General features: G+C 41.0%; 1 protein-coding gene across 1 annotated transcript in view; it reads left to right on the top strand.

The window, feature by feature from the left end:
- The window catches only part of WDR43 (WD repeat domain 43), a 47,560-nt gene that overhangs the window by 10,463 nt on the left and 18,635 nt on the right, over positions 1–18,462 (top strand). The window contains exons 3-8 of the mRNA XM_021087672.1: positions 2,299–2,420; positions 9,500–9,620; positions 10,614–10,753; positions 14,837–14,939; positions 15,464–15,528; positions 17,492–17,663. Of these exons, the coding sequence (XP_020943331.1) occupies positions 2,299–2,420; positions 9,500–9,620; positions 10,614–10,753; positions 14,837–14,939; positions 15,464–15,528; positions 17,492–17,663 (723 nt within the window). The remainder of the gene's footprint in view (positions 1–2,298; positions 2,421–9,499; positions 9,621–10,613; positions 10,754–14,836; positions 14,940–15,463; positions 15,529–17,491; positions 17,664–18,462) is intronic.

Genomic DNA, 18,462 nt, shown 5'->3' with positions numbered 1-18,462 from the left:
TTGACTTGGTCAGTCTTCTGTGGTCCTCTGTGGTGTGATAGCTGCTTTACTCAGCGACTATGGCTGCAGACATGATGCTGATGGGACTCTTTTTTAGTTTGTTTTGATACCTCACAGGACTATATATAAATCCCTAACAGGAAATGAGTTTATTAAAAAGGAACCAAAAGGATTATGGCACGGAATGTTGGGATGGTGTGGTGAGGAAGAAAGGGACCAGGCTTTGGAACTAGTGTGTCATGAGGTTGAGTCGTTCTAGTTATATCGAGAATAAGTTAAATGATTAAAAAGATGAAAAGTCCTTCTGGTTATATTGAGTTAGACCGAGGATAAGTAATTCAGCTTATCTGTTCGGTATTTTGTAACCTGTCTTATATGGCTTCATTGAAATTTAGACATGATAATGTATTGAAAGGGCCTAATATCGAGTAAATGTTTATTGAGTGAGTATTGATATTGAGTAAATGTTGAGTGAGTAAATGAATGGAGGAGTGGAGAGTTGCTGGATTGCTTTTCAACAAATGTATGCTAGCCCCTAGGAATGTATGATAATGCCGCTTTCACTATATAGTCTTATGCAGTTATAATGCTAAACAGATTGCTAGATGAACAGATCGAAAATGTTATTTTGTTTTGCTTTGTATCCCTGAGATTACTAACTTTGTTTTTTTTTGTTTTGTTTTTGTCTTTTTTTGCCTTTTCTAGGGCTGCTCCTGAGGCATATTGGAGGCTCCCAGGCTAGGGGTCTAATTGGAGCTGTAGCCGTTGGCCTACACCAGAGCCACAGCAACTCAGCATATGAGCCAGAGCCACAGCAGCGTGGGATCTGAGCCGTGTCTGTGACCTACACAGTTCATAGCACTGCCGGATCCTTAACCCACTGAGCAAGGCCAGGGATCAAACCTGAAACCTCATGGTTCCTAGCCAGATTCATTAACCTCTGAGCCACGATGAGAACTCCGGATTACTAACTTTGAAATTAAAATTTTTTACTGAATTCTTTGTATGGAGTTTATCTCTTCATATTCTTTATTCAGTTCTTTGTGAGTGTGGCTATAATGTAGGACTTGGAGTAGATGGCTGATAGGAAGGGAAGTAACAGCATTGAAACGTATTTTATTTTGGAGGTGGGAGCATTCTGTATGGTAGAAGTAGTGATTTTGAATTTTAACTTTTATGCTTAGATTAGGTATGTACACAGTGGTCAATCTCTGTATAGTTCATTAATGTGACTTCAGATGGAGTGAAAACAAATGGCTCACAGCATAGGTGATTTAGCACCTTATTCTGCTGAATGAACTGGTCCTGGAATGTGTAAGAGAGTGAAGACTTGAATTTGCCCTTCCCTGGTTGATGTCTCAATTCCAGTGTGCCTCTGAGTGAGCGTCTTGCTGTGCTGAGTATGTTTAAAGTTGATAGCAGCTGTAGCACAAGGAAACATGTAGTGTTCCACTGAAGAAACAGTGATTTTTTTTTTTTTTTTAAATATCAGACAGTTTGGTTTGTTTTTACAAAGGGATTTTCAAGGATAATTTTGATTAGACATGATTTTTACCTTAAATGTTGACTTTAAACCCTTTAAGATTTAACTTTACTAGTTCACTTGGGTGTCTCAAACTTTTTGCATGACATGTTTAGTGCTGGCATTCCCGTCAAAATCCAGTGGCATTTAGGACTAGTATCCTTTGACTTTATGACGTAGAAATATGTTCTTCCATCAGAGAAAGGAAAGTTAACGTTTAATGAAGTATAGCAGATTTATCTCTGTTTTTTTTTTTTCTTTTTTCTTTTTTATGGCTGCACCTATAGCATATGGAAGTTCCTGGGCTGGGGTTGAATTGGAACTGCAGCTGCAGCCTGTGCCACAGTCACGGCAACACTGGACCTGAGCCACATCTGCAGCCTAAACTGCAGCTTGTGGCAATGCCGTACCCCGCCCCCCCTCTTCTTTCCTTTTTTTGGCCACCCCATGGCCCATGGAGCTCCTGGGTCAGAGACCAGATTCAAGCTGCTATTGTGACCTATGCACAGCAGGCACTGCTGTATCCTTAACCCACTGAGTGAGGCCAGGGATTGAACCTGCCTCCTTACAGAGATAATGTCAGGTCCTTAACCTACGGAGCCACAATGGGAGCTCCAGATTTATCTCATTTTCAATGTTGGAAATGGATAGATACATTTTAGGTTAGGTTAATGGATAGGCTTTTTAAGTTAGTAATGATTCCAGGGTGCATGTTATATTGTAACAGATGAGCTTAATTTTTTTCTTTAAGTTTTTTTCTTTTTTTTAATCTGCAGAATGGTGGACATGACAACAAAGTCAATTGCATACAGTGGCATCAGGACAATGGATGTTTGTATAGTTGTTCAGATGATAAACATATTGTGGAGTGGAACACACAGACATGCAAAGTAAAGTGGTGAGTAACATGGATGGTTTTAGTTCCGTTTGGAAGTGCAGTTGAGTTTGAGAGATCAAGACCATATTCTTGATACAAGTAGAGTTTGATATTGGACGCAGTGGGGAATGTAGACACCAGTGAGATTATAGACTGTTCTCAAGGAACTTAAAATCGAATGTGGAAGATTTTAATATAAAAAAGTTAAAAAATAGTATGAGTAAAATAACTGCACAAGAGATGCCATAGGTAGCATGTAGTTACTGGTCAGATGGGTAGGGCGATTGGGAAGGCCTGGTGGAAAGGATTTCAGGTGGGTCTTCTAGGAGAGGTAGGATTTGAATAGAAGAGGATGGGAGAATCCTTTGAGGGTGGGGAAGGAAGGTGGGTTGGGAATGTGGCCAGAGCAAAGGCTAGAAGAAGGGGAATGAGAGATTTACATGGTACCAAGTAAGAGGAAGGTCATACTGGGGAATAACAGTTAGGATGTTGGATGTGAACTCCAAAGTATTTTAAAAGTCTGACTTTAAGCGTTGTAGTCAAAAATCTCAGACAACTTCCAGTTCAAGCACCTAATCCCGTGTTTGGCTGGATAATAGAAGTTCAATTAATGTGGACAGTTGAATGCCGTTGAACTTCGCATATAGATGAGGACCCTGAGCAGGATATCGATCCCCATGGGTCTTAACAGCTAGTAGGTGGCAGGGGAGTTCTAATCCTGCTGTCTTGAATTCTGGCACAGTGTTTTTCTGCTATATATACTAAAATGCCTTTTGTTTTGAGTTTTAGATTCTGTGTGGTAAGCAGGAGACACTGAAGGTCAGTGTCCTGGGAACAGAGTAACCAAATAATGCTTTAGGAAGGAAATCTGCTAGCATCGTGTAGAATATATGGGGGGATCTAGTTCAGAGGTAGAGAAGCCAGATCCTAGATGCTGGTTGTAACAGTCTGGGTATAGGATGCTAAGAGCGGGAAGGAAGAATGGAAAAGATATCAACCAAGAGTCTTGGGTAGGATGGGGGGGTTATTGAGTGAAGAAAGGAGTTAAATAAAATGTAACTAAGTTTTCAACTTTCTGAACTTATTAGGTGACTGGTGGTGTAGTTAATAGACATTCAGAAGAGGGACATGGTTTTAGAGTTTTTAAGCAAATTGAATTAACACATGAAAGGCAGGACCTGGCCGACTGAATGGGGATGGTGATAGAGGCATAGAATTTAAAGGAGTTGGGCCTCCTCATCTGCTTAGTAAGTGCATTCCATTTACCTCATTACTTCCGACGGTAGTTTCAGTTTCACACCGATGGCCCGAAAGAGCCGCCTGTGGAGATTCTCATCCCCTGGGTCTGGGTGGGGCCCACGCCACTGTACTCAGAGTGGTGTCTGGCTGAGAGTTCACCCAGTCAGTTCCCTGACAGGGGGACGAATAATGTTCGAGGCCCTGTCCCTGTTACAAACCGTGAGGTGACTCCACCCCTTTGACAGTTACTAAATAGATCGGATCAGGGCTAAGCTCTCATCCAAACCTTGTCTCATACAGCATGGTTTCCAGTTTCATTCTTGGCATTTTTATGCTCTAGTTAATTGATGTTGTTTTCCATTTGGGGTATTATCTGGAAGATGAGGATTTAGCTCTTAGCCTTTTTCTTTTCCTGTCCCCATTTTCCCAGTATTGTAATACCACACTTTTTAAGCAGTATTCATTGTTCACAATATGACTACTTAAATACTGCTACAGATGAGACTTTGTACTGTTTATATTATCCTTTTGGCACAAATTTTGCTTTTGAGGGGTTATGATTGCTTCATGGTTCATTTGCTTAGTTTAGTATCTACCTGTCATTAGATTAGTCTCTCTCCTGCAGTGGTGTAAATCTCAGCTATTTTCAGATTAACTTCAGTTAATCAATTAGTTATATTAATCTTTGGAGGTTTCCTTCCAGTTTCACTTATTTCTTGGAGGATTTCTCTGTCTTCTTCCAGCAATTATCTTGGGATTTCCTTTCATCATTATTTTGAAAATTCTCTTGCCAGATGGAGCCTCTTTTTCTTGGATCCATTTTTCTCTTTGTTGGTTTATTCCCTCTTTTTAGTGACACACACCAATTGGTTGCTTCCTGAGAAAGAATGCATGGATGGTGAATTTATTGAGATTTTGCTGGTTTACCATTGTTTTTTTTTGTTTGTTTTTTTTTTGTCTTTTGTCTTTTTGTTGTTGTTGTTGTTGCTATTTCTTGGGCCTCTCCCGCGGCATATGGAGATTCCCAGGCTAGGGGTCCAATCGGAGCTGTAGCCACCGGCCTACGCCAGAGCCACAGCAACGTGGGATCCGAGCCGTGTCTGCAACCTACACCCCAGCTCACGGCAACGCCGGATCGTTAACCCACTGAGCAAGGGCAGGGACCAAACCCGCAACCTCATGGTTCCTAGTCGGATTCGTTAACCACTGCGCCACGACGGGAACTCCCTGGTTTACCATTGTTTTTATTCTATCCTCATGGTTGACTGATAATGTGAAGATGGTGACTTTGGGTTGGAAGTAATTTTCCCTCAGGATATTGAAATATGGTTTGTTTTTAGGTTTATTTTTTCTCTTACTATAGTTGATTTACATTGTTCTGTCAATTTTCTGCTGTACAACAAAGTGACCCAGTCATACACACACACACAGTCTTTTTCTCACATTATCCTCCATCACGTTCCGTCAAAGTGACTAGATATAGTCCCCTATGCTCTACAGCAGGATCTCATCTCTTATCCACTCCAAATGCAGCAGTTTGCATCTACTGACCCCAAACTCCCAGTCCATCTCACTCCCTCCCCTCATTTTTTTTAGCTTTGATTATTAATTATTCTTATATTCTAAAATATCCTGTGCTTTTTTTTTCTTTAGTCAGTGAATGATGTTGGCACCTGAGGGACCAGTGAGCCTGAGGGGTCACGTTCTTCATTCTGGTATTCTGTATTTGATCATTTCATTCCCTCTGTTTTCTCTTCCTCTTGTACTACATACTGTAATCTAGATGTTGCATATCCTGGACTAATCCTTTAAATTTCTTAGTTTATTCTCATTTCCCCTCTTGTCTTTTCCTTCTGTTACCTAGGTAATTGCTTCAGTTTCACCTTCTAAATCTTGTATTGAATTTTTAAGTTTCTCTAACCAAATTTTTAATTTCTGGGAGCTACTTTTTATTTTTTGAATACTTGTTTTTGTTGTGTCATATTTTTTTTCCTGAATATAATATTTTCTAATTCTGAAGATACAGGGTTTAAAGTTTTTTACTTTCTATCTATCTTGAGGATGTATTTTGATTTTTTTTGCTTGATTTTGGCCTCTTTGATGGTGATGTCATTCTTCAAATGACTAGAGAACCTTTGGCTGCTTGTTGTTTTTTTGAAAATGAAACATTAAAAAGCTGATTGGAAGGCCTGTGTGGATCTGTGGCTCAGTTGTTGGGCTTCCTTTGTAGAGTGATTTGGAGGTCTTCAGAGGCAGTATTCATAGGTAATTCCCGGTAGGTAATTTCTCTAGCTTACTTGTGTTTACGCATCTAGGTTGGTAGGTCCAGGTTGGGGCTTGGGAATTTGTAATTCTGACAGGTTCCCAGGTGCTGCTGATGGAGCAGCTTTACACATTAGGTTGCAAAGTTCTTTTGTTGTTGTTGTTGTTGTTGTTGCTGCTGCTATTTCTTGGGCCGCTCCCGCAGCATATGGAGGTTCCCGGGCTAGGGGTTGAATCGGAGCTGTAGCCACCGGCCTACGCCAGAGCCACAGCAACGCGAGATCCGAGCCACGTCTGCAACCTACATCACAGCTCACGGCAACGCCGGATCGTTAACCCACTGAGCAAGGCCAGGGACCGAACCCTCAACCTCATGGTTCCTAGTCGGATTTGTTAACCACTCCGCCACGACGGGAACTCCAGGTTGCAAAGTTCTTAACGGGGAGGGAGCGGGGATGCGGTGGTGGTAGCACTCTGCTGGTGTTTTTAGAGCTGTATGGTAGAGTATATTTTGGAAGCTTGTCGGGTGGCAGTCATATCTTTTTTAAAAAGTGTATCAATTCAGTGAATAGATGTTGGAACAAGGGATGTAGGTGAGTGTTGAAGCTGTGGAAATTGATGAGAAATGAAGAACCAGTGAGGATAAAGGAAAGTTCTCATACATTATTGATGCATTTCCTTGATATATTGGTGAGATTGAATATTTTCTTTTTTTGACTTTGTATTTTTTCTACGAGCTGCTTGTTTTTATCCTTTTGTTTTGTTTTGTTTTGTTTAGGGCCGCACCTGCGGCATATGGAGGTTCCCAGGCTAGGGGTCAAATCAGAGCTGTAGCCAACAGCCTACGCCAGAGCCCCAGCAACGCGGGATCCGAGCCTCGTCTTCGACCTACACCACGGCTCACAGCAATGCTGGATCCTTAACCCACTGAACCAGGCCAGGGATTGAACCCGCAACATCACAGTTCCTAGTTGGATTTGTTTCTGCTGTGCCAAGACAGGAACTCCATATCCTCTGTTTTTATTTTGAGTTTTTTTTTAAACTCAAGGAGTTATTTCTTTTTTTTTGGTCTTTTTGCTATGTCTTGGGCCACTCCCGCAGCATATGGAAGTTCCCAGGCTAGGGGTCGAATCGGAGCTGTAGTCACCGGCCTACGCCAGAGCCACGGCAACGCAGGATCCAAGCCGAGTCTGCAACCTACACCACAGCTCACGGCAACGCTGGATCCTTAACCCACTGAGCAAGGGCAGGAACTGAACCCGCAACCTCATGGTTCCTAGTCGGATTCATTAACCACTGCGCCACGATGGGAACTCTAAGGAGTTATTTCTTGAATGTAAAGAGCTATTTATGTATTCTAAATATTAATTCTTTGCCTATATATATTTTTTCTAAACTTGGGCATAAAACATATCTATTGGTCAGAATATACAAACCGAGAGCTTTTCAGAAGCACACAGCTGTGCATACAATATAGAAAATATTAGCATATACCATAAAGTAACAATGGTTATTCCCTAGTTTTGGATGATATAAAGGAGAAAACCTTTTAGAAAAATGTCTTCTATTTTTACTTAGAGATTTAAATTATTGCTTTCTTTCTTTTTTTTTTTTTTTTTTGTCTTTTTGTCTTTTTGCCATTTCTTGGGCCGCTCCCGCAGCATATGGAGGTTCCCAGGCTAGGGGTCTAATCGGAGCTGTAGCCGCCGGCCTACGCCAGAGCCACAGCAACATGGGATCTGAACCGCATCTGCAACGTACACCACAGCTCACGGCAACACCAGATCGTTAAATTATTTCTTAGATACACCATGACTAAAGGTCACTATAATGCTAGAGAAATTTTGGCAGCAATTGTTTTATAAATACCAAGCAAATGAGACAATTGTTTGAACTCAGTGCATGTCTTGGAAAAAGTTAAGTGAGGATAATACAGGAAAAGAAAAAGTCACCGGATAAATTTGCATTTTCAGCCAGATGTAAATACTATGACAGAAAAAAAAGCCAGAAGTTCCCATTGTGGCTCAGCAGGTTAAGGACCTGATGTCTCTCTGAGGGAGTGTGTTTGATCCCTTGCCTTGCTCAGTGGGTTAAGGATCCAGCGTTGCTGCAAGCTGTGGAGTAGGTCACAGATTGACTCAGATCCAGTGTTGCTGTGATTGGATTAGGCCTCAGCTGCAGCTCTGATTCGACCCCTAGCCTGGAAACTTCCATATGCTGTGGGTGTGGCCCTGTGGAAAAAAAGGAAGAAAAGGAAAAAGAAAAAAAAGAAAAGGCCAGGCAGAGACCATATAGAGCCAGAAGGAACCTTGGAGATCCTTCCTTCCTGACTCAATTTACATAGGAGCCCAGGTCATCCAGCCAGTTAGTGAAAGGCCAGAGGCTAAAATAAAATCCTAGAGAGTAGAAAAGAGTGGGGTAGTTACTTTCTCCAATTGTCTCAACATAACTGCACCACCATCAAAGAGGGTTTGAAATCCACCCAGGAAAACCTCAGGCTCCAAGCTGGTCTGCAGATAGAATAGGAGAGAATCACAACACCGCTTGGGAATACAACGAAGGTCAGATTTTTCTCTCTTCTCAAGAGAGCCTAAGATATTTCTTAATCAGCATGTGAGAGCTATTATTAAAAAAAAAGGCAGCTATGACAGCCCAGATGGATGCGTGCATATGTATGTTTTTGATATTGTTCTAGCTTTCTGCTTTTAATGTTATCACTTATATTGTGGTACAGAAAGTTTCATTTAGTTAAATTTGGTTATTTTTTCCTTTGTGATTCCTCATTCGTAATTGCTTTGGAAGGCTTTTTCTAACTCCAGGATTATTAAAACATTCTCTTTTCTTTTTTTAATACTTATTTTTTAACCAGTTAGTTTGGGTTTAATTTATTAAGTTGTGTGTGTGTGTAGTGTAAGACAGGAATCTGATTTAGTTTTTCCAAATGAGTAATTTGACATACTTCCATGTGACTAGCCAGAACATTGCATTTTCTTTCACTTTAGAATTAACCTTTTTTGGTAAGAAGGTTGCAACTGTCGTTTCTTGATTTTATAAGTGACTAATCAAGCTCCTTGTTGCTTATAAAAGCATTAAAGTTTACAATAATCTGCTGAGACTCTTGCTGCTAATCATACTCGTGGTGTCAGAAAGGGATCATCTATACCTGAGTTATTTTGCCCCGTCAGATGGGGGCATATCTATGTGGATTTGGGATAGAAATAATCTTTTTGTACTGTAGGTTGAGAGATCATTTATGTTGCTAAGTAAATTAAATCTTCAACTTTCCAGAGAATGCAGGAACCATGGAAGGGGATAGGATGGGTTGCAGAGGTCCCTCTAACATGACATGAACAAAATCCACCTCACGGATCACAGGATGCACAACCACCCATTCTGTATTCTTAGAACTCTTACCCATTTCCTGGTACCTCCCCAGTAGGACAGAGGAGGAGTCTCTGAAACAGGATTTTAGGGAATGCGGTTTGGCATAGACCCTTGAGTGGTGTTTTTAATGCCATGTTGGTTTTTGGTATCTTTGTGTTCTGAGTAAAGTTTTCTCCCCACTCATTGACCTGTTTTTGTTTCTCTTCACAATACAGCAAATGGAAAGGTGATAATAGCAGCGTCAGTTCCCTGTGTATCAGCCCAGATGGAAAGATGTTGCTTTCAGCTGGTCGAACAATCAAACTATGGGTTTTGGAGACCAAAGAAGTCTACAGAGTGAGTGAATCAAATTAATTGTAAGCGTAACAGTCATCTAGAGTAAGTATGCAGAAAGGCAGAAGTCTGAGCCATAGAATGCTGTTTTAAGAGGAAGATTTGTTATTTTCAAGCATATGAAATAATAGAATTAATAGGCAAAAGTTAGAGGTTCAGCATGTCCATTTCGCATGCATTGGAAGAATGCATAATAGAGAAAATGAAATGAGTGGAATTTGAATTTAAAATCTATTCAATAATTACAGTAGTTTTTATTTGCAGCCTGTACCCAGCATTGGATATACCTACAGTATTTAGCTGCGGAGATTTAGTATTACATTTTGAGTGTGCTCAGGGGTTACTGAACTTTTGGTGCTGTGATGATGCCTTAAAATTGTGGTTTCGACTCACTGAGAGTAACATGAGGACCTACAATTCCTTGGCTGTGTCTGAGCACCCAAGCACCCCTTTAAAAATGGATAGAATGAAATGAATCTTTAATGCAGAAACGAGGTAAAGATTGTCGGGTAGGGTCATGAAAGTTAGAAGGGACATCTTTAATGTTTAGTTTTGTCAGATGGAGTTTATTAAAAGGAATAAAGAGTTCCTGTAGGTGGCGCAGTAGAAACGAATCTGACTAGCATCCATGTGGATGTGGGTTTGATCCCTGGCCTTGCTCAGTGGATCAGCAATCTGGCATTGCTGTGAGCTGTGGTGTAGGTCACAGACAAGGCTTGGATCTGGCATTGCTGTGGCTGTGATATAGGCTGGTAGCTGTAGCTCTCATTCGACCCCTAGCCTGGGAACTCCCATATGCCGTGGGTGTGGCCATAAAAAGCAAAAAAAAAAAAAAAAAAAAAAGAAGGGAAAAAACAATTGAAAGGAATAAAGCACAAATAACCTTTGTCTGGAGCTCTGATTTCAGATATGTATCATTTATGATGCATACAAATTCTTAATTTTTGCTGGTGTTTTATGTCCGTCCTCTCCTAAATGAGATTTAACTTTCTCTAGCACTTCACAGGACACGCGACACCAGTTTCATCACTTATGTTCACTACTATCAGACCTCCTAATGAGAGCCAACCGTTCGATGGAATTACAGGTCTTTATTTCTTATCTGGAGCAGTACACGACCGGTTACTTAATGTCTGGTATGTAGTCTTTTGGATTTGGGTGATAACATTGCCTTGAAAGAATCAGTCACAGCTTATGGGGTTAATATAAATGATGAATGTGAGACTTACTTTGTTGTAGTTAATGTTAGATTTACATTGACTTGTAATGAAGAGTTGAGCCTGCCCCCAAATCACATCTCTATGAGAAAAATTAAAATGAATTTGGTATTAAAGTTTTATCAGAGTTTTAAATTTAAGAAGTATCTTGGATTTTATAACATCATCTGATAGTAAAGATAAATTTTTAACCTGCTATTCATAGATAGAATAAATAGAGATTTAAAAAATAGTAGTTTCTCATCCTAGTCATTAATTAGCTGAGCATACTATTGAGCGTAAAAGTTACTATAACTAAAAGTTACTATAAATTTGTAGCATATCTCAGAAATGAGACTCATCAAATCTGTATTTCTTTTTTTTTTTTTTTTTTTGTCTTTTTTGGCCTTTTCTAGGGCTGATCCTGCAGCACATGGAGGTTCCCAGGCTAAGGGTCTAATCAGAGCTGTAGATGCCGGCCTAAACCACAGCCACAGCAACGCGGGATCCGAGCCGCATCTGCAACCTACACCATAGCTCATGGCAACGCTGGATCCTTAACCCACTGAGCAAGGCCAAGGATCGAACCCGCAACCTCATGGTTCCTAGTCAGATTTGTTAACCACTGCGCCACGACCTGAACTCCTCAAATATGTATTTCTACAGCTAGTTATGTAGGGAAAGATTCATGAGGCCTACGGTGGACCTTTGTTCACCTTCAAACCATCACCTTAGTTCCCAGTTAGGCCTCTGATAGTCCAGTTGCATTGTTTTCTTTTCTGTGTCTCATTTTCGAGGCGTGCCTATTGGAATAATTTTAGATCTAGAGAGTTTATCACTTACAAAAATTAGTGGAGTTCCCATTGTGACTCAGTGGGTTAAAGGCCTGATGTTTCTATGAGGATGCATGTTCCATCCCTGGCCTCTCCTGGTGGGTTAAGGATCTTGAGTTGTTGCCGCTGCGGGGTAGGTTGCAGATGTGGCTCCAATCTGGTTTGCTGTGGTGGGGCTGTTAAAGAAAAAAAAATAGTAATGCCAAAAAACGATAAAAACTGCCACCAAAATCTCCTGGCATCACTGAAGTGCTTTAGTCCTAAATGCCTTACTTACCTCTGGGTCATGAGACTGGGGTCTTCAGCTACAACATTTCTTGTGTAACAGAAAAGTTGATTTCTATTGTCTTAAGATCCTGAAAATAGTATGTGTATGCCTGGAGCATCCTAGTAACTGAGGAGTAGAGTATAAAAACAAATTAAAATGCATATTGAGGGAGTTCCTGTCGTGGTTCAGACAGAACGAATCTGACTAGGATCCATGAGGACGCAAGTTTGATCCCTGACCCTACTGAGCATGTTAAGGATCCAGTGTTGCTATGGTGTAGGCCAGCAGCTGTAGCTCCACTTAGACCCCTAGCCTAGGAACTTCCATATGCCTTGGGTTCGGCCCTAAAAAGACCAAAAAAAAAAAAAAAAAAATGCATATTGAAAGACTGTTCCAAAAGGCCATTCATGAAAACTGTTTTGGTAGGTGAAGCAAACCTCAGTTTCCCTGGTAATTACCTTTGAAAGAAACATTTCTTAAAGAAAATAACATTTTCTTCTAACAGTGGCTTCTTACTGCTGAGTGAAGATTAAAATAAAATTTTAAAAACTTTTATAGAGCTCCCTTTGTGGCTCAGTGGTTAAACAAACCCAGCTAGGATCCATGAGGATGTGGGTTCGATCCCCGGCCTTGCTCATTGGGTTAAAGATCCGGCGTTGCCTCAAGCTGTGGTTTAGGTCACAGATTCCACTTGGATCTGGCGTTGCTGTGGTGTAGGCCAGCAGCTCTATCTCCGATTGGACCCCTGGTCTGGGAACCTCCATATGCTGCAAGTGCAGCCCTAAAAGGAAAAAAAAAAAATTAAAAAACAAACAAAAAAGCTTTTATATTACTGTAAGGAGGCAGTACTATTCTCCTGTTGATGGGCTAAATGGCAGTTTCTACTAAATATAGTGGTCTGATAGCAGTGATTTTGAACATACACATAGTATGGATAACTTCATTTTAGAATGAATTTTGTTTTATTAAGAAGTTATTGTGTGAATTCTCTGATGGCATGCTGTGCACATGGCCAAAATTTTTTTTTTTTTTTTTTTTTTTTTTGGTCTTTTTTGCAATTTCTTGGGCCGCTCCCGCAGCATATGGAGGTTCCCAGGCTAGGGGTCGAATTGGAGCTGTAGCCACCGGCCTACACCAGAGCCACAGGCAACTCAGGATCCGAGCTGTGTCTTCCACCTATACCACAGCTCACTGCAACACTGGATCCTTAACACACTGAGCAAGGCCAGGGATCAAACCTGCAACCTCATGGTTCCTAGTCAGATTTATTAACCACTGAGCCAGGGTAGGAACTGCTCTTACTCAGTCTTTATTTTTAAAATTTGTGTCCAGACTTTTTAAACAGCTTCATTGAAATATAATTGACAGATAATAAAATATACATATTTAAGGCCTATAACTTTTTTTCTTTCTTTCTAGGGCTGCCCCTGTGGCATATGGAAGTTCCCAGGCTAGGGGTCCATTTGGAGCTGCAGCTGCTGGCCTACACCACAGCAACACAGGATCTGAGTTGCATCTGCGACCTACACTGTAGCTTGCGGCATTGCCAGATCCTTGACCCACTGAGCAAGGCCAGGAATTGAACCTGCATCCTTGTTGGGTTCTTAAACTGCTGAACCCCATAGGAACTACAAGGCATATAATTTGATGAGTGTTGACTTATGTATGCGTATGTGGAGTTACTGCCATAATCAGGACAGGGACCGTGCACATTGCTCACGAGTTTCCTCATACCCTTTTTAACCCCTTCTGCACCCCAGTCTGCAATCTTGGTGACATATGTGGGACATTACAGATAGAGTTACTATGGACGTTTGTGTGTAAGTCTTGGTACAGGCTATGATTAATTTCTCTTGGATAAATACTTAGGAGTATAATGGCTGGGTCATATGATAGGTATATATTTAACTTTTTAAGAAACTGCCAAATTTTTTCCAGAGTGGTTATGCTCTTACAGTCCCACCAGCTGTGGGAATGTAATCCCTTCACTCAAGAGTGTTGGCAGCTCATATTCTTCACTGTTCTATGTATACCTGTTAAAGACCATGAAATCACCACAAATTATTGATTTCCGGGTTTACAAATAAATTTTAGCTAGTAGGCAAATTCTCAAATAAGGAATCGGCAAGTAATGAGCATCATTTAACTTACCTATTTATAGAATCTATTTTCTCAGTATTGCTAGTATGTTAATTATCCTCATTAATGTGTAGATTTAATGTGAACCCAGTCAGAATCCCAGCAATCTCATTTTAATGTTCAAGTGGAGATGCAGAGCACGTAGAATAGCCAAAACTACTTTGAAAAAGAAGGAAAAATTGGAATACTCACTTTAAGATTTGCAAGGGTACAGTGATCAAGACAGTTGGCTTTGCCATCAAGATAGACAAATAGGAGTTTCTATTATGGCTCAGTGGTAATGAACCTGACTGGTAACCATGAGTTTCTGGATTCGATCCCTGGCCTTACTCAGTGGGTTAAGGATCCAGTGTTGCCACGAGCTGTGGTGTAGGTCACAGACATAGCTTGGATCTGGTGTTGCTGTGACTGTGGTGTAGGCTGGCAGCTGCAGCTCTGATTCGATCCCTAACCTGGGAACTTTCATAATGCTGCACCTGTGGCCCTAAGAAGACCAAAAAAAAAAAAACCCACAAAATGAGTTAACAGTAAAACATTGCTTATTGTTTAAAATCTCCTATAAATCTCCTATAAATGCGTTTGTGGTAGTGACACAAATGCTTCCCTTATTTAGATCTTTACTCACTTTGTTTAGATTTCAAAAGGTTAAAAAAAGCTATTGGGAACCTATTGCTCTGACTTTAGACTTTAGGTGTCCGACTCCCTTTACCTTTATCCTTTTCTCTTTCTCTCTTTTTTTTTTTTTTTTTTTTGTTTTAATATCTAATTGGTTTTGTTATCTAGGCAGGTCCGGTCAGAAAACAAAGAAAAGAATGCAGTGATGTCTTTTACAGTTACAGATGAACCTGTCTACATTGATTTGACTCTGTCAGAAAACAAAGAAGAGGTAAGTGGTTCAGTTTTTTGAGTATTTGTTTTGGGACTTCACAGATACTATTTCCAAAATCAGGGTTTTGATGATTTGAGAAAGAGAGAAAATGAAATTAACAAAAATCTTAAACTGTTTGAAATACCCATTGGACAGTGCGGTGAGTGCTTATGAGGGGAAGGGACAAGGCACAGTGGCCTGTTCAGCAATCATGGCATGAGGGCCTGGAGGGCCTGCCGGTTCCCTCTTGGCAGCCAAGGTGCTTGGTAGGAGTGACTTCGCTCCTCTAACTTCCAGGCTTCCTTCTCCATGACTGCTGTCTTACTGGCCTAAACTTTTATTTATAAAAGCTTGAGACTAACAATCTTGACTTGTTACTTTGATGGAGTAGTTATTTTTTAATTCAAAAGTTGTATATCCTTGCTGATCTGATTTTCCTCTGGTTGTTTAAAGAGTGGAGAGGGAAGTTGGATTTTCCTAAGTAATTGTTAGAGTGGACTGAAGGTAGTACCTGTTACAGTGATGTTACATTTTTCTTTTAGCCTGTGAAGTTAGCTGTTGTTTGCAGAGACGGTCAAGTTCATCTTTTTGAACACATATTAAATGGGTAAGTAAGAAGTTTCTTAAGTCAGAAGTTTATTTGCCTTTCCTGTAACTTCTTTATACTCTCACCTCAGTCAGTGTTCTTTGCTGTATGTTACTCTTCAGTTGGATTGTTCTGAAAGCCTTCCGAATTCTTTATCTGTGTGACTACATACGTTCCTAGTGAGAACTCAAGTATTTGGGAGTCGTGGACCATTTCTTGATATTTGTCATTAGGAGAGTGGCTTTTTAATGATGCATACTTAGTAAATTTTGGTAGTTCTATCGTAAATTTTAAAAGAAATTGGTTCACTAGGAAAGCTTTGATACTACTTTCCCTTGCCACACATTTGTGGATCAGTGAAGCCTGGCAATGCTGGTGTTTTGGTGGACAACAGGGAGTGTTGCTGATGTGATATATAGTAGTCATACACCAGGAGTGGATAAATTTGATCTGCAGGCCAAATCTGCATATATGCCCCCCCATGAAAATATTTACTATCTGGCCCCTAGAAAATCTGCCAGCTCTTGCCATATGCTGTAACATGGTCTGAGACTTGGTCATGTACATAATTATGTTAAATTTTAAAATAGTTTCAACTTTTTATTGTCAGTTGGTATCCTTCCCTTTACAATTCCAGTATAGGAATTGTTTAAACAATAAAGTAATTGTAAAAGCAGTATATACCTATTTTAAAACATGCAGGACACATGCAATTGATTGTAAAACCTAGTCTCCCTCCATTGAGTTCTACTCCCTAGAGGTAACTTAACATTTCGGAGTGTAACACTTGAGGTCTTTAGTTACAATCGTGTGAGTACCTCAAACCTGTGTAATTGAGGGCTCAGAAGTAGCGGGCCGTGGTGAAGATTTGGCATTTCTCCTTGGGCAGTAGTAAACCACTGAACGATTTTAAACTAAGGATTGATGGGGTTTGACTTGAGTTTTAAGACATTAAGTTTTAAATCATTCTGTCTTATGTGAAGAGAATAGATAAGAGAAGGGTAAAGGGCCCAAGTCGGGGCCAAAAATCGGGGGTAGAGATGGTTGTGGAGTCAGGAAGCTAGGAGAGATTTGGAGAGACAGTGCCGTGCTTAACTCTTGGGGTTATGGAGGGCGTGTACTTACTGGCGATAAGATGTTTGTGCTGTGAGGAGTGTGTGGCTGAGACACAGGGAAGGACAAGGTCGTCGCAGGTGGGCTGAGGAATGGAGGGGGCAGGGGATCGGGATCATCAGCCTGCATGCTGCATATCGAAAGGACTGAGAAAGGAATTCCTAAGCAGCCGTGATGGATGGAGTGACAGTGAGCCCCTCACATCTTTAAGAAATGGGGAGTGATCCAGAGGCCACTGGATGGCAGCAGAAGGGGACTGTAGCTGGTAGCTGGTGACAACAATTTCAGAGATTTTCTAGGTGGTGGAGGGAGAGACTGTCTGTCTTGGGGTGTTAGTGAAGGACACGGAGTACACTAAGTCACGGCCTGGGGCCCTGGCACAGGGCTGTGGGGAGGGCTGTTGAGATGAGCGGCCTGGAGCAAGAAGGAGAAGAAAGCCCATGTAGAAGAAGTTAAGGCTCTGCTCTTGTTTATATTTTGCTGACCATTTTGCTCCTGGAACTATTGCAGAGAGAGGTCTTGGTGAGGCTTTGGAGGTTGGAAGCAATTAGAGACGGGGCTGATTAGAGTAGGGTGTGGACAGAGCCATTTGGGGCTGAAGGTCAGGGTGGTGGGGGAGCACTTGGGAACTTGGGGCCTCTTATGGGGGCCTCAAGGCTGGTCTGGGTGGTGAGATCTTGAATGTTGGCAGGGTGGGGGTGGATGAAATCTTTACCGGAGCTCTAGTCCTCTGGGGACCCTGATCACTCCTGATGCTAGTATGGAGGCCAGAGGGGGGTCACGTTTCATGAGTTGATGCCAACTTCAAAGAATTAGTGTGAGTGTGCTTTCGTATTTTCTAATCTGTTTTTTCCCCCCTCCCCATTTCTAGGTACTGCAAAAAGCCTTTGACTTCAAACTGCACAATTCAGATAGCAACACCTGGGAAAGGCAAGAAATCAACACCAAAACCCATCCCTATCATAGCAGCTGGTTTTTGCTCAGACAAAATGTCATTGTTGCTTGTATATGGCAATTGGTTTCAGCCCATCATTGAGCGAGTGGTACGTAGATGCTACTCTGGAGTGAAGTAATACAGTATCAGCATGTCTCTGGAAGAGAACAATTTTAAAATGATATATTGGTCTGCTTATTGGAATACTTAAAAAGATGTCATGCTTCCCTATAACTGAAGGACCTTTCTTTCAGTTTGTGGTTTATTTTAACTTGTGAGAAATCTGTATTGAGTTGGTTCTTGAACAACATAGGTTTGAACTGTGTGGGTTCACCTATAGATGGCTTTTTTCCAGTAGTAGATACTACGATGGTACACCATCTGAGGTTGACTCTGCGGATGCCGAACCATGGATATGTAGGAACCGCAGCTATGGAGGACCAGCTGTACATTATAAGTGGATTTTCAACTGTGCAGAGGGTTGGTGACCCTAACCGTTTATTGTTCATGGGTCAACTATATACTTTTACTTAACCCAGTATATCCAAAGTATTTTAATGCTTAGTTAATATAAAACACTGCTTGAAATATTTTATTAGGTCTTTGAAATCTGGTGTATATTTTTCACTTACAAGCACATCTTAGTTTGGGCTAGCTACATTTCAGGTGCTCAGTAGCTGTGGGTATGGGCGAGTTTGTCCAGTTACCCAAAAGATAAATCTTAGTAAAAGATCCCTTAGTAGTAGTACCCATTGAGTATTCTAAGTGAAAATATAATGGGCAGGATAACGATTGAGATTTTTTTGGTTATAGAGGTTTCTTTGGAGACTTTTGGTGAGTTACGAGCATATCCAATAGGTGAGAACTCTGAGGAATATTGCATGCCCAAGAAAGCGCTTGTGGAGTCT

Source organism: Sus scrofa, chromosome 3, assembly GCF_000003025.6.
Source record: "Sus scrofa isolate TJ Tabasco breed Duroc chromosome 3, Sscrofa11.1, whole genome shotgun sequence".
Classification (NCBI taxonomy): Eukaryota; Metazoa; Chordata; class Mammalia; order Artiodactyla; family Suidae; genus Sus; species Sus scrofa.
The sequence above is the reverse complement of the archived record's forward strand: the minus strand, read 5'-3'. Positions and strand labels throughout refer to the sequence as shown.